Here is an 18064-nt window from a genome sequence, read left to right as displayed (position 1 = left end):
TGAATGTTCATTACCGGAATACATATAGGTTCACCACAAGTTCATTTACATGTATATAAAATATTTATATTAAGAGTAGATGATATATTCCCAAATGCTCGATTAAGATATTAAGAATAAATAGAATAATGATGTGCATTTCAAACAGGAAGTCACTAAATTCACTGTAGAAACAGATCAGGTAATAGAAGCATGATCAATGTTATCACAGATGTTCGTAAATAATACCAGTTTTACGTAATATAATATAAACCACATCCTATAATATGTTGCACTTAAATTATGATCCATGGTGCCAGTAAAGTTTTCTTAGGAGAAAGCTAATCTCCTTAAACGATCTAATCGTAAATTATTTATCAGTGATAACACGTACGCGATTGTGATTTTAACTGCATGATATCATGGAAAGTTCATGAAAATGATTCTATTAAAAATAATATTATTGTTACATAATAATTTAAATATAGTTGAGTCCTATATATTATGCCGTACTATCACTTGTTATAAACAGATCAGGATTCTAATTGTATCTTTTTGGAAAAACAGATATAATAGGTATATTATTTTACATAACGATAGATAAGATTGTACTCGTGAAATTAAAAATTATTGTCAATGATCTTTGAATAAAAAACTTTTTAACAGTCAAAATTACAATTTAATTTATATCAACTTATCCAGGATAATAGAATTAGATACTATAATATTACTTCAATTCGGTTCATTTATTTTCAATTTTTTAATTTAATTAGCATTCGTCCATGCTCGTATTTACGAAAAGTGAGCAGCGAATACTATTCATTGAGGATGCTTTACTTTACTTCGATATTGTTCATTTAAGACATTACAAAAATATAATGCAATGTTACATTACAGGTGTAAATATAAAATAAACTGTTTTAAAAATATAATATAGACTTATAATGTAAAACTTTCAATATAAAATATAAATTTAATACAAATCTAATATAAAATATAGCTAATGACATAAACAATTATTTTTATATTTTTAAATACTTTTTCTATTTGGCAATATTTTCATATTTCTTCCTGTATTTATAATTAAATTGATAGATCTACGTTTTATTATGAACTTTGTAAATCCGTAGGCAATGAAAAATAGTTTATTTTATACTAAAGCTAGTCGTATTCTTACAGAAATTTGAATAGAATAGATTCATGAATAATTCTGAAAAATTATAATCGTACGAGTTCAGATACATTTCAACTTTGATCTGGATTGTATTCGATAAATAGTACTATACATAAATACAACTCTTTTATATCAAATTCAAGGAATAAAGAAAAGACAAATGAACAGTTTGAGTGCCTATAATTTACCATTGGAAATTTATCAATTAAGAGATTAGATAAAAAATTCCGGTTTATAATGCACAGTGTAAATATGGTCAATAGTATGTCATAATGCGATATAACAAAGTGATCTAACAGAATGCATATACTGATAACACATTTTTAATCAGCAAAAGGAAAAAGTAAGTAATAGTATTTTATTTTATTACATCATTATATGTGTATAGCTTTAAAAAAATTATATTAGTTATCATTATCACCTGATTTGTTACACTTCTCTATTAAGATATATAAACCTAACAATATATAAATATTGACTTAAATTGCGTTATCTCTGAATTTCCGAGGAAGTAAAAAATAACTAATTTGAACAAGAATGTTACAAATTCTTAAGATTCTCTAGTTATTCAAATCAAATTAATCTGTACATAAATGAATAAAAAATATTGTTCATGAATTTTACATCCTAGAAAATATCTAAACTGAATTTTAATTATGTATTTCTTATACTGTTTTCGTAAAAGTTCATTAATAGATAATCAGGTAATTGTTGATACAATTAATATTTCATAAATAAATAACTTCTGTAATATCTCATATACGGTTTTAACTAATTTAACGCGGCAAGAAATCAGAGGGAGATTTTAAAATCTATATAAGAATACGTATTACAATATTTAATCCACATACCCTAAATTCTATATAATTTCTCTCTTCTTATCTCTTACTTAGTTAAAAAAATTGTAATTAAATTATGTTAAGGAAACGAAAAAATAACAATAACACTATGTTTTGTATGTTTCACATAAAAAAAGAAAGAAAATTGTTTATGATTATATATCAAATAGAAAACAAGAAATACAACAGACAGAAAAAAGATTAAGGAACGCAGGTTAAGGCATATGTATTCGATTTTATGAATGAAACGTTCAGTTTCTGTAATTAATATATGTGGCGATATAACTATATTTTTTCAACCTTTAAAATTGTCTAATATGATCTTTTTTATCGTTAACGAGCAAGAATTCTCCGACTGATTGTTCACGTGTCACAATATGTATCCATTATCTCTTACTTACTCTATTATCTCGTACTTGGATTAAAGATTGCCTATTAATGTATATTTCATTTAAATGATATTATTATGACACAGCTTTAATGGCTAAATGCGTTACCTTAAAAATAAATTTCCTTTGTGACGATTTCACAATGCAGTTTGACGTTAAACTTTTATCGTTGAGCCCATAATTTACTATTGAGACGTCAGTATCACGTTTTCACACGCTTAACATGAAATACGAATGAAGATGTAAGAAAAGGATTTTTTTTGCAGCAAAATTTAATATTTCAAAATACGCGGTATATTACTTGTAAACATAAAATAAACTGCAATAAGATTGACAGAAGTGTTAGTGCTTGAAAACTTGAATGATAAACAATTCTAAATGACAGTCAGATTTTATAACTGTGTTAGTTTTATTAGTATTATAAAGTGATTATTTATTGTTAAAACAATTGTTAGTTACAAGCGAGGGATGTGGGTTTCAATTACCGTGCAGTTCACTTCCCTAGTAGACCATATTGATGAAAATTGAACAATTATTTTATGAGAGTAATATAAACATTAACTGTCGAAGGTCGGAACTATTCGTTTCACGTGTCGCTTGTCACACGAAACTTAGGTCTCTTTACAGTTTAAAATTTTCTTTTCCTCTCAATCTTTTTCTTTTTTCAATAAGAAATTAATATTTCTATATTGTATTACAAATTAAATTTTATTTTGGGATTACTATATTTTCTGATAATAATTTTCGAACAAAGATCAGAAATACCAACCTTACGTTTAAGAAATTCTCACATCTAATCTAAACTCAAACTCTATCTTAAACCAACCCATCTGAAATCTAACCTCAATTCAAACCCAACTAAATTTATGTATAAACCCAACGTCGTGATTTACCGCTTTGTGAATGTTATCCTCCTAAAAGGAATGTAACTGCCGAATTGGAAATTTCTTAAACTCAAAACTGGTATTTTCGGATTTTATCAATGAGTATTATCAAAAAATATAGAGATCGGCCTATGTAATCGGTCTAAAAAATTGTTGGTGTCCTAAAGTTTAAGTATATTACGCATTCATGTGTATTCCTTAAACGAAGATGTACATTTAAGAAATGTACAGTTATGTGTTGAACTTATGCCGCCAAGATTCCACATTTAAATAAGAAAACGAACATTTTGGAAACTGTCTCAGAGCTATTTAATATTTGACGAAAATCTAATAATTAACTTTCTATTATGGCATGTTTTAATATATTCCACTATATCAAACGTTTCAACATTCTACTTAAATTCATCCTCCTCCCTGAAAATATGAAATTTCATTATCAAAGCAGAATCACATGTCTTCTAGTTATAAATATCTGCGGTAATTTAGAGATCTTCGTATGGATATACACGATGAGGATGCATACGATCGACGAAACTTTAAAGAAGCAGAGAGAAACTTGGTTGACCGTGCGAGAAGACCAACTTGGAAAGTCATAGACTGACCCAGTTTTCAATTTAATCGAACGGATTTAGAACGAATCGAAATCAAAAACTTGAATCTGTGCGCGTTGTCAAAGGACGAGGATGAACCGGATGAGGAAGAATGCATACTCACACGAGGTCTCTGGGCGCAGTTTTCAGAGCGACGTAAAACCATCGAAAACGTCCTCCAGCGACTAAATACGCGACGAGAACGACAACCAGTAGCTGCACGAGGAAAATGGGGCCTGAGTATATGGCGAGCAGTGCCAAACAGGCGGCCAAACTCGATATCAGAAACATGATGAGTGCCAGGCGGCGAAGCAAGCGACCGACTGCCTTCCACCGGCTGGCTGCGCTCCTTTCCGTTCCTCTTTCCGTGCGCGTCCTCGTCTTTGGCGTTGTTGTCGTGGTTGCCTCCGTCCCCGCTCCTGCATGCAAACACGCGCATATGTATGCGTGCAACGCTTGTTCAACTACAGTCGCGACTCCTATTCTATCGTCTGCTACATTCGGCGTACCTATTGGTTCATTGTTCGCTGTTCCGACTTCCACTTCCACCGCGATACTCGACACATTTGACCTGCTGCTGCTGTTGTTCCTTAGTTTATCCTCGAGCTCGACCCTGCTCTCGGCCGACGTCGACGTCCGCGACGAAGACGCCGGCCGCGAACAGATCGACGGCGAGAAGCCTGCGACGTTAGAATGAACTTCACCTTTTTCTACGTCCTGCAATAAATGCGGTAAACATAATACACACTTAATCTATACACACGATATTTGTTATTCGTTTATATATACAAGGTGCTTCAGAAATAGGTAGCCAAATTTTGGTATCGTATTCTACTCTTCTCAAAGGTCAACAAAAATTGTATAATATAAATATGGGTCAGGGAATTCTTTCTTCTCGAGAAATACAATCTGTCTGATAGTTAAATAATATTAAAAATACTGAACTGCTGCATGTGACGAAATTTGGAATATGTCGATGCGAAACGTCTATTGTTGCAGAAGCAAATCATTTTCAGTAATTTCTTAAAGTAAGTTTTATATTTTTATTAATGAAATATTCTGTCATAAACAAAAAATATTTATATTTCGGAAGGGAAAAGTTTTTGAACCTATGTTTACATGACATTTTTTCATCCTTAAAAAGTATAAAATAAGAAGATCAAACTTTGGCCATCTATTTCTAAAATACTTTGCATATACTACCGACTAAACCACCCATTTGCTACGATAGTTGTCAGGCAGTTGTCAATGTTCACAATGATGTAATTGAAACTTTTTGGTTTTAGTATAGAGTTGTTAATATAGTGAAAGTTGTTATTTGCACTTTCTACGAGTTGAGTTTTGTAAATGAGCCCTCAAAATTTACTACGAGGACGTTTGTGTCGCTATAGCATGTTACACGTTTGCTTCGACGGTGGCATATTTTTATGCAGTTGTGTTATTGCAATAAAAGTGTGAGGTTTATCAAAGTTCCAGGAAAAATGTGATAAAGTTATAGATTCTTTCTGTTTTTCTAATACTAACAACTTCAACTTTTGAATTTATTGATAAAATAGTTTGCACGACATATGTTTTTTTGAACAATAACGATATAATTTTAAATAAGTTTTGTTTACGGCGTAAATTTCACATCAAGAATATTATAACTCGGAGTGGCAATAATTCTAAAAGTAGATGTGTATTATTAAACTAAGCGAGAGTATTTTCTTTTTGTATAAGGTTGCCAAGATTTCAAATCAATGAATTCATCTATATATTTCTGATAATTGTTTGAATGATATTATAAATGATTGTTTACAACTCGATATTTCGAGAATTGTATTTGTCATTCGTTTACGTCAAATGACATTTCTTTATAGTTGTCATAAGACGAGAAACTACTGAATTTAAAATACATGTATAGAAAATTTAAAGATGTCAAAATATATAGAATACGTCTCACATAGTTTGCATATATATAAAGTGTCCAAAGCAAAATACTCGTGATGAGTATTTAGCAAGCAAAATAAATTTCTACTTAGATTCTATTTACCCAATTCAATTCATAAAGGTATTAACTTGCATAAATATCCGCAGTCCAGTTATTGTAATATTATATATTATATCATATAAACAAGTAAAAAAAGTAATTTTCTAATTCGTTACGAATTAATGTATACATTTCGTACTTACTACATACACATACATACTACGTACTTAATGTAAAGATTATTGCCGAAATTTTAATTAAGGAATCGAATGTAATGTCTCATAATCGTTTTATAATTTTATTCTACTGTGAGAATTTCCATTTTTCATAGATGTGGTTAAGTGTACAAATGTGTACGTTGATGTTGGTTGTTCTTACATAGTATCGTATAACCTAGAGTATCGAGTGTATTGCAAACGGTACACTGCAGACTGCTCTGAATAATCCCGGATGAAGTAGTTTCCTAATTGCGAATATCAATGTATTCCGTTAGAAATTATTGCATAGAGATATATAATCATATGTATTAGGTTGTCCGAAAAGTTTCTTTCGTTTCATAAGGTGATAATAGATGAAAAAAAATTTCCATTTTCGTTTCGGTATGATCCATTTCGTTCTATTTCTATTATTATGTTCGTGCATAATTTAATAAACTAATATAAAACAAGCTAATATAAAACAGAGCTACATTTAGCTGTCTGAACATTCCAACTTATTGTTAAGTATTGTCAAGTACTTTGTCTGCGTGAGTTGAGTATATTAGTAACTGCTATATCAAATCCTGTCATAAGCCTTAGACAAATTGAAAGTTTTCATATGAAAGTTTTCATAAGAAGTTTTCAATTGAAAGTGTGTCACGTTCAACAACAATTTTATCAGTGGGCTAGTTAAAGAACGAACAAAGTTCCTAATATTTTTCCTTACGTTCTATTTTCGGATGAAGCTAATTTTAATAACAGAGGACACGTGAATCGTCACGTCTCATCTAACTATCACTATTAGTTACACAAATTGATCATCATTGGTATAAACAAATATCTTATTTAGAACAATGATCTTTTTATATGGGATTGATAAATGATTATGTGATCAAGCAATACTTCTTTAATGATCATTTAACAGCTAAACGTTACAATAGATTTGTTTAAGGTGAAGTACCATTCCACCTAGATGAAATTGGCCTGCACACAATGTAACATCTATGGTTTCAGGAGGATGCTTTTCTCCTGCACACAGTACCCACCAATATTCGTAGAACACTAAATAACTATTTCGAAACGGTTGGTTTGGCAAATGTGAAAATGTAGAATTTCTACCGCGTTCACCAGATTTCACTCCTTTACATTTTCTCATGTGAGGCTATGTAAAAAATAATTTTTGTCAAGTTGAGCCAACAACACCTGCAGATATGAAACGTAGGATTGGTCATACGTGTTAGAATCTATCGACTACTACACTGGATAGAGTAGAGAAATCCTTGAAAAAACAGACAAAAAGCTTTTGTACATTGAGATAAATGGCCGTGTGTTCGAACATCTATTACGATAGAATCCATATCAATGAGACACTCACATACAAACAAAATCGACTCTTTTTAGAGCCAATATTACGTGCACAAAGTCCGATCGTGTAGCCGCCTCGTGATTGTGTATCTAGTTTACTATCAACCGTAAGATGGATATGATTTTAAATAAATAAATAAATAAGTAAATGAATAAATAAGATAAGGAAATAAATTTCTATCCTTAAAATGTGTAAAAATAGTTTCCAACTACATACTTATGTCAGGTATTATGATATATTCGTTCATGCTAACTACTTTTTTCTGCTTAAACCAAGATATTTTAAACTTATACTTTGAACCTAATAAATATCAAGGACAATCTTCATGTAGGAAGTGAATTGCAATATTAAAATTTAGTTATCTTCTTCTATCAAGATAAAAAGGAAAGGAGTGAATATATGTAGAAACAATAATCCAAGAATATTTTATGTACTCATATACAATGGATATTCTAATCTGATTTTAATATGAGTCTAATTTATTCTGCCCGTGATAGCTATACGCTCTTTCTTTACAAGAAACTAAACTGAACAATATATGTATAATCTGAACTCTCCTGCATAGTGATTTTTCAACAAATAATATTAGTAAATTGCCAAATTACAAGTTATAAGCTCCACTTTTGTAATTTTATAATTTTAAGTCAAATAGAACAATTGAATGACTTGTAATTTGTAAAATTTACACATGTTTTATTATCAAGCTTATTATTGTCATATAAGAAGATTTGTTAATATCAATAACCTGTATCTTATGATTTGTAATCTTATGATTTGTGCATTTGTTCAATTAATTCAATTATGTAAAATGGCCAAAACTACAAAATAGTATAATACAAGTTTGCATACAATTCAGAGAAACTAAAATATAAACAAAAAAGATAATACAACTTCTGAGGATTATTTAATTTGCCTAAAACGTGACAGAGCTTTTGAGACATTTTATATGATACTGAAGGATAAACTCATTTTAATCATGTAGAGACTACATATCCGGAGTAACATCGTAATATGAGAAGTGAAAAACAAGCATAAAGGAATAAGTATTAAGTATATGTGTACGTACTTATATACTTGTGTGTATTCGCACTATACAAATGGACGTAAAGAAAATAAACGTGTACTGTAACAGCAATTTAATCAAGACACTAAGCATATGCAACTACATATGTATATTAATCGGGAAACTGACGAAGTTTTTAAAGTATGAAATCGTATAACAGATTTATATTAATTTCATATAATAAACTTCAGAATCCTTAATATAATTTTTAAAATATCTATACAATTGTATAAAACAATACTGCGCATTTTAAGATGTCAATTATAATAAGTACGTTATATACGTACTACTACTATATTTCATTAAATTTTATTACATAATTATTAACTAAAAATATTTTCATTGCTTTTTAAATATTTGTTGTTTATAATCCAGCAATGTCAATTATTATTATAAGATATTATTACTACAGTATTGAAAAAAACAATTTTCTTTAAATTTTACAAAATTTGTATTAAAATAAACTCGGTTACAGATTGTTTGTCAATAACTTAATTTCGTAACAAAATTTCAGTTCAATGGATACAGAACAAAAGTAAATGCTAATTTATTATTTTAATATTTAAAGTCGAAGGTCTAGAACAAATACGTTCTTTTTTTAATATTGCTTTACATGTCTGCTAACGTTTCTATACTTTCTACTTTCTCCTAGAATTTCTCTCGCAGTAGGTAAAGTATCATCCGAGGTACAGAGCAACTGTACTACATATAATCTTCTAGATTTTCTATTACAATAATAGCGTATGATAGTTACTTCATACTTTTTATTTTTTCTATGGTATATACAATGAGTAAGTCCATGAGCATTTGAAAACTTTTGAAAAAGATACAAGAAACCTTAAATATTATATTTTAAATAGCATATTACTCTTAAATATCATACCATAAGGTGTAAGGAACCTTGGGAAATGTATAAAACTTTAAGGGTCTTGTTACATAATTTTTTAATAAATTTTTATAAAAGATATCCCGAGTATTTAAAATAATGCTACAAATTCATTTGCGCGTATAAACAATTTTTTTAGTAATCGCTGTATATAGCAATCGTACTAAATGTTCCGTATAATTTTTCAGTCATTTGCGAAATAAAAAAAAATTCTCAGCCAGAACTGTCTACATTACGTGTCCAATATATGACGATAATGAACGAAATAGTACATTACGTAGTTCAGAGTTCATAGTGAAATTAAAATTTAATGTTTAAAACAAGGCTAAGACCGTGCACGTACTAGCGACAAAACAGTCGCTTCAACAGCTAACATTCGAGAACACCCGATTTCCATTTCTTTACCTGAGTTTCCTCACTGATCAGTCTTACGTGTAGCTAAACTTCCAATATTCCTTAATCTCTTACACAATCTTTGAAAAATTCGGTTCGAAGCATGTGTGCGATTTGGAAACCATTCAACGGAATTTTGTTGCGTTTTGCCATAGATGAAGATCGTATCCACCTACTTTTCAAAAGAAAACTTCATTGTAACACTCGCGATGATATTTGATTCAGCAGTCGAATAATACTGATTACCAATATTCTACACAGCATCATAAGTTGTCACGTTTACATTCACATAGTAAGTCATGTATTATAATTATTAGGACGTAAAGGTTGCAGAAAGTCTATCCGTTTATATAAAAGGAAGGATTAATGAAATATAACAAGCTATAAGAGATGAATCTACAATCCTGAGGTAGAAATAAAAATCTTCACGAACTTCCATGACTTTAAATGACCTTTATTATAGTTTGTCTCAAAGCTAGCTATCACGTAGTGATAAAAATATTTATTGCAACATCTAGGTTGAAAAAATACAAATAATCTTGAAATTTCCTCAACGCGATTACTTATACAAAAAATACTTGCAACATATTATGCTCCAACGAGCAAATATTGCTACATGAAAAATATTGTTACCAATAGAAGAAATATTCAAGATGAACAAAGTTATTAGGCCACCCTGTATACGCCGTTGTTAGAAAAAGAAGAAATTGAACTTTCAGTTGATACAAGCGAGAGCATGAAGATACATATAACTACTAAAACTATAGTATATTAGGTGGTAATGACAAAATCCGCGATCACTGAGTTGCCAACCCAATATATACAATCTGATATATATGTTTATTTCTTAGACAAATTTCTTCTAAATTTGAAATTTAATATTTTATGCCATTATTTATATATTGTACCACTGATGCTATGGTATGTTTTTGTATATTTCTTCTACTATTAGCACTAGATCTATAGGTGTATATCTGATATTCACATAAGTTGGTTGTAAATAAAGATATATAATTTGGCACAAGATTTTAGACAACATGTTTATAAATGTGATACAAGAAATTAATATTAAGCTTCTGTACATGTACTTTCAAATATAATCAATAATATTTATCATTACTGCAAATCTGTAAATCATGTTTATTTACAGTTTACATTTTACGTTAGGTTTTTCACTTACATATGCTTATATGTTATATGTAATTACGTATGATATAGATATAACGAGTCATAATTAATGACTTTTGAAAACTTCAATACATTACTATTGTTTCTCTTATTCTTTTAACAAATTCAAATTATTTTCTCCAAGTTATTGTTATTATAACATTCCTTTTGATAAACGATTAGAACTTTATACAAGAACTTAAAAAATTTGTATCAAAACATTACAACTGTTAAAATCTCTTGAACGAACCAATCCTTTACAAAAATTATAGAATTCAATTTATGATTTCGACTGAGCACTAATAACCTATTACGTATCTATAGTGGTTGAAGTCACTCTAAGCTCTAAACGATCAATTCAAGAAAAAAAGAAAAAAATAATCTGAGATTTTCTTTTATGAATTAGAAGTTTAGACATTGTTCCTTCTTAAAATTATAGATTTTATACATGTAACAATCCTTTTATCTTTAATACGAGGATCGCCCAGAAAGTACTATCCCTTTACGTATAGAAGCCATATAAAACAATGGAATGTACTTAGAGACGCTCACTTAGTTTCATCCATGTATTGACATAAGTCATACAAAATTTTGTGTTTAAATATTTAATATTGTCGCTGTATCACACGTTTAAAACGACGATGCGAATTGAAAATCCCGCCGATGACACTTTTACGCTCTTCGACCGCTGAAAAAATTCTTCCAAAAGTAAAAAGTAACCACAGAATTACAGCAGTTAATTCGCGGTAGCACGAATTCAGTAGGGACAGAGAAACTGTACGCGATCGTAAGCATTCAAGCCGTTCGTCTCTCACTACAGAGAACGTGTTTTTTGCAAAACTTAAAGATTTGTTTGATTGATAATTGTTTATAAGAAACATGATTTAAAGAACTGCGTAAGACGATATTTATGAGAACTGGCGGCGGAAACGTATGACGAAGTTATACAAAAACTCGTATAACGATTCGAGATGTATTCAATTAAAGCTAGTGATTGCATTGAAAAATAACTTAGTAAATAACTAGTATAACTAACCTCTTATGTAATAAAATTGAAATTTCTTTTAAATGGTGTTACGGTATTTCTAAACTTCTTAGAAATGTTATGCTTTGTTTTTATATCGTTGTAATCATTTTTGTATTTCTCAATATGCTTGTTACATTTAAATATTATTTTATTTCAAGGATAATTTTACGAAAATATAAAACACTGTAGTAAACAGTAAAATTATCCTTAAAATAAATAATCTATAATAATTTTTGTTATTATTATCTAGAAAATAATATTTGCGTTTTAGCATTAGAAAAATCTTTACTCACCCCAAAAAGATATTTATGCCTTTGATTAACAGCTTGGTAGGAAACTAGAACACATTTTTGTAAAACTCTTTTTAGCCGCGTAGTTGATGATATATACTAAACATATATCAGATACACTTTCTCAATCTTCGAAACTGTATGCCGTATACAAAATTCACTTATTATAATATTTATTTAAAAGTGAAAACTTAAAAAATAAGGAAGATTCTGGCACTTCACAACCACCCTCGATAGCGAAACTTAATCAATAACTCTACATTACTGCTACCATGTGGCAAAGTATAGAAGCTTCGTAGTACTGCAATAAAAACATACATATTTTTAAACCGGAAATTAGTCCCTAAAAAGGAATTCTTAAAACTGTTTTATATGTAAAAATCTTTAAATAATATATATGATGCAAGCAACATGCCTTCATCTTTTACTTTATTCATAAAATGAAATTCAACTAAAGTCATTTACTTAACTTTCGATTCTCTTCATTTACTTTATTTAGATTTTTTCACAGGTAGTTCAATTTCTTATTTGTTAAATTTTTTCTTATATTTATGCTTTTCGTGCATTAAATTTTTCTTAATACTGTATTTGTATCGATAATCTATTTCGAAAGTGTCTTATAAATATAAAAATCTAAACAACCTGATAATTAATTGTATTTTATCAGAAATATATTGGTCATTAATTTCCAATATAAACAAGAAAACAATATTTATGCTACTAATCAAAGCACACTATAGTTCACTACGTATATAAACTTTTATAAATTAGTGAAATTTATATAAAATAATAAAAAGTTAAACAAGATAAAAAAAATAACTTTTGTCTGATAAGTGTTTCGATGTTTAACAAACAAAAAATTTACATAAACAATTATGTAAAGAGTATAATACTCAACAAAATTACTCAAATATAAAAATCAATTTATTTATATTATAAGATCATTTATTATTGAAATTATATATTTTTTCAAAAATCTTTTTCATTAATACATTATCGACCTCTACTAGATCGATATTGGATGCAGATGATAACAGATATCAATGTTAACGAGTATCGATAAGTTATCGATGACTTTCAAATTATCCATAAAACAAATAAAAATTTCAGTTCTATAAGCATGTTTTAATACTACATTTAATATTTTCTATTAACTGCAATACATTTAAAATGAACTATTTTAAACTTATAGCAATTTTTGTCTTTTGCATTTGTAAATAACATTGACGATAACATGTATTCGCGCACAGTTAAAATGTATACCTCGAATACTTTTCACTTCTTTCAAATATAAAATTATCCTATTAATGATTTTATACTCATCATCCAGTAATATACATAAAATACAATACTTTATGTTAATTTACAAATTAAAATTGAAGAATGTGTTACGACCTCGCGTAATTATTCTAATTTAGACAATCTGTGTATTTCTAACGTCAAGGAGTAAGTAATTCACGCGGTACAATATAGAGAAATGGATAAATGTTGATCTTAATTTTTTTAAATTGTCTCAGGACAACTATGATATATATACATATATATAGGTGATAATAAAATATATTAATAAAATATAATAGTGAAATATATAGATAAAATATACAATTAGGATTTTCCTGCTTAAGAATGTATCTGTATGCGTCAAAATACCAATGAAATTGCGGTCACCAAGAAGTTTCATAAGAACAAGGAACTACAGCAAAACCAGTTAATATGCCCCAGTTGCCACAAAGAAATGCATACCGTTATGTGCGAAGATTATACTGGTGTTAGCATTAAATGTTTGTGAAATATTTATGAAAAATGTCTATCGAAAAATATTATAGCTGCAAAGAACGTTTTGCAGCGATAGCAATACAAGTATAAAACCTCGTTCTAAGTTTCACGAATTCTATTTTCATAGAAACAGAATGTCAAGTACCATTTCTAGGCTTATCTTATATTTTCTATTCTTAGTGTAACAAATATTTATCTAAAGATAATTATTTAGAAATTATTAATAAAAGTGATTTATAATATATAAATTGTGTCAGATAAAAATTTATCAAATAGGTGTATGTATGTATTTTGCAGACAATTATTGAATCGTCACGACACAAAAATAGAAAGCTCATAGTTGCAATCTCTTTTTATATATTTCATATTTTTTATAAGAAATGATATTACGTATTTTATAAAACCTTAAATATCTCTTTGCTGATCTTATTTCAGATAAGTGCATGGCTCGTAATTATTAACTAATAGCTAAGAGAAAATATTCAATGACCGTCAGTATTAGCTCAATGTTGAAGTCCATCATACACGCACTGTTGCACACTTTCTATTACATCCGACGTAACCATGCAGGAGTAACTCATTCTAATACAATCGTTGCTTACTTTACGCGAGACTTTCATATTCCTTGAATTTCAGTCTTACAGCCCTTTTGGTTGCTCGCACTTCAAAATATTGATTTTCTTTATTTAAGGATATCTTATATATATTTTATAATTCATTTCAATTAAAGAATACCATCTATACTTTCGAATTATTTTTTCAAGTAGAACAACGTACCGTCAATCATCCACTTATGCTCAGTTAGGAATTAGCCAAGTTCACGCGTATTTGACAATATTTTTCAAACTCGATTTTGTCAGAAATGAAATCATAATTTTCGTCCTATTTCGAAACGTAGACTCTTCCTCGTTCCACTTCTACTATTATTTCATTTATATTATTTCAATTATGTATTTCAATTTTTTATAACACAGGATATTTAAGCTTTTATTTTAAATCTCTTTTTATATGTACGGAGCAATTATTAGATTAATTTTATTAGTTTATTGTGAAGATATTAGGATCCATCGTTATCCATAATAGAAATCCATTGTTGATGACTCTTTTTCAGTAATGTTTAATCCTTTTACATTTGAGATATTTCTTACACAAAAGGCATTGAGCGCGTTTATAGATTCTACTTAGCATGGTACGAGTTTCACAAAATGTAATCAACTGTAAATTAATAAACGTAATAATATACAATACTACTGTAATTGGGACAATTAAGAAATAACTTTTTACCATGTAACCATGTAACCATGTTTCAAATTAATTTAATAATAATACTGAAGTGCATGCAAGCAAAGAAAGGATAATAATAATATATTGTATATTTTAAATATACAATATATTATTATTATCTTAATAAAAAATATGTATATTTAAAAATAGAAATTTTTATGGCACATGTATCTCGTAAAAGATGTAGTTACTTTCCACCATATGAGAGAAAATAAGACCGAATTGTTTTGACCCACTAAGGACCAATATTGCATTCACGGAACATCTCATTTACAATCTATTTTTAGATTATTTACATTATCGATTTTGTGCTTTAACGTTGTGATTATGAAAAGAAAACTAAAGAATTTGTTTAACATTTTTTTTTCAATCAATATTCCTTCTTACACCACTCTTCTACAATTTCAGAAAATGTTCAAACATTCAAATATTTATAACATCATCATACCAGTTTTTTTCCAAATTATAAAATCCTTCTTTTTGTAATTTTGATTTGCTTACCGGACTTCTCTATATTTTCTCTGTATGTATTATTGTGATATATCTTTTTTACCTTAATAAAACGATAAATTATTTTATTTATACCTCTCAATAATGTTGCGCTTAAGGATGAATTAATCCTTGACGAGATAAATGTGTATGTCACATGATTCTTTTTACCAGATATTAGAAAATGAATGGGAATAAAGTTCATTCGTTATCAATTATGCATTGCTAAAATTTAACGAATAAGTATATGTAAGAAAACAAGCTGGTTTAAAAAATTAAAAATACATAGCTTAAAAAAACTTAGCCATTTAATGCCGTTCTAGTCTGAAATAAAAAAATTTATGTATCATAAAAATGACTTTCTCTATATTTCTTATAAAATAAAACGTCTGGGAATGTTATCGTCATCGAAGTAAACGAAAATCGGTATTTGTGAGAATATTTAGTGGGGGAAAGCAATCTGGCTGCCATTCTCCTACCGCAGAAATTTATTATTCAAGAAAGCATAATTTACAATGAAACAACGGAAATGACACGTTAATATACTTTGCTCAATCCATTTCATTAAATTTCTGATTTTCATCAAGGCAATACATTTTTATGAGAATCGTCGATTTGAAATTATTATCTACAAAAGAGAATATCATTAATACGTGTAATAGTGGAGGATGAAGTCAATTATTGCGTTGTCCGTGACAACGTATGAAAGTGATATATAAGTCTTATAAATCTTGTTAATTACTGTGTATCTACCATGCGTAAGAAGTGTATTCAATAAACGTTTACGCATAATTATTCAATACTAAATTAATTCCTCTTTACACTTAGCTAACATCTGTAGCATAATAATCATTTTACGTTGAATCTGGTTAGGACATTTATGTCTAAAATTAGCTTCTATTTTTATAAAACTAATGTACGTATAATGTACACTTGTACATAACATGTTACATAACATCTACATTGAAGTATTACCAAATAGGAGAAAAGTTTATTAAGTGAAAACATTTATAACAAATTTATTGCCACGCCAAATATAAATGCCAAATATCAATAAGTGATCTTAAATATCACGCTATGTCTAAATCCTCTTTTTACAGCTTTCGTACATAGTCAGTCTTTTAACTCCGGTTCATACATTAAAATTACTCGAATATATCATTATCGTCACACCAAACGAACGACACTCTACGTTCACGTTATAAAACAATACAGTACTTACACGATCTTTATCGCAAATTACATCGATCCCATTCCCAGCACTGGTTGCCGGTATTTTCGAAATAGTAGCTGACATGTTCAAACTTATTTCCCTTTGTTGATAATCGTAACATCGACCACTGACTTGAACGTACACATGCGACGATGATATTCCCGCGATTGTGACCCCGAAATGAATCAACCTGATGACTTTGTTTGAAATTCTCAATGTCACAGAAAATTTCACTTCTACCCCGCGGGCATGCACGACTAACTTGCAGAAAATACGCGGCCGGTCGGCAAACGTGTACGTTAATCGTTTACGTACACTGGGTGTATTACGGAATGTATTCAGATAGAAAGGAGTTACTTTTCTCCAGTATCGCGTAACAAGAAAGTCGCGATGCTGATTTTTCAGAACGAAGATTCGTACGTTCGCGGGCAAACCGAACGATCGTAACCGAACCGTTCAACACCGTATAAAAACCCGAACGACGAAAACCCGAAACGAAATCCGTACGAAAACCTGGTGAATATTACTCGATCGAATAAATAGTACTTAAAGAGAGGAATTCACGTGCATACACTGGATTACAAAATGATGTTAGTTTGACGGCGTACTAAAGCGGAATACCTACCGGCACAGCAGTGAGTTTGCTAGACCGATCATACAAGCTGATCTCCCTCCATCGTTTCACAACTGGTCGTACGGAGATACCGGTACAGAGAGCCACATTTTACTCGGCTCAAATTTTATTTACACCCTTTAAGGATGCGATGGTTAGAAATTCACAGCAGCATATTGTTTATTAAATTAAGAAGTTAGTTACCATAAAAAATTTTTGTGTATATACTGTTTGTGTTATATAAAACATTTTGAAATTGTATTGGGATTGCAATGAGACACGATTGTCGTGATTAAATTGGTCATATTTGAAAGCAATCTGAAACTTTGGCGGCAGTATATTCACACACATCATTTAATTTAATGCTATAAGCATATGTATATTTTGACGCAAAGAAACTATTTGAATATTTATCGTATATTTCATACGTCTGAAGCTTAGATTGAAATATATAGGGTTCTATCACTGACATATAA

General features: G+C 29.2%; 1 protein-coding gene across 2 annotated transcripts in view; it reads right to left on the bottom strand.

Moving 5' to 3' along the window:
* The window catches only part of LOC117235573 (long-chain fatty acid transport protein 4), a 30937-nt gene extending 13754 nt beyond the window's left edge, over positions 1 to 17183 (bottom strand). The window contains exons 1-3 of one of the 2 annotated variants that reach the window (XM_033497745.1): positions 16985 to 17183; positions 4365 to 4572; positions 3980 to 4274 (exon numbers count right to left, since the gene is read on the bottom strand). In XM_033497745.1, coding sequence (XP_033353636.1) covers positions 3980 to 4274; positions 4365 to 4572; positions 16985 to 17059 — 578 coding nt within the window. In that variant the 5' untranslated portion in view covers positions 17060 to 17183. Of the gene's footprint in view, positions 1 to 3979; positions 4275 to 4364; positions 4573 to 12216; positions 12464 to 16984 lie in introns of those variants that run through there. The other variant, XM_033497746.1, reaches the window with a different exon arrangement.
* Between the last annotated feature and the right edge of the window lie 881 nt (positions 17184 to 18064).

This window comes from Bombus vosnesenskii, unplaced genomic scaffold, assembly GCF_011952255.1.
Source record: "Bombus vosnesenskii isolate JDL3184/JDL3185 unplaced genomic scaffold, Bvos_JDL3184-5_v1.1 scf7180000013316, whole genome shotgun sequence".
In the NCBI taxonomy this organism is placed as follows: Eukaryota; Metazoa; Arthropoda; class Insecta; order Hymenoptera; family Apidae; genus Bombus; species Bombus vosnesenskii.
Note: the sequence above shows the minus strand (reverse complement) of the source record. Positions and strands in the feature narration are given on the sequence as shown.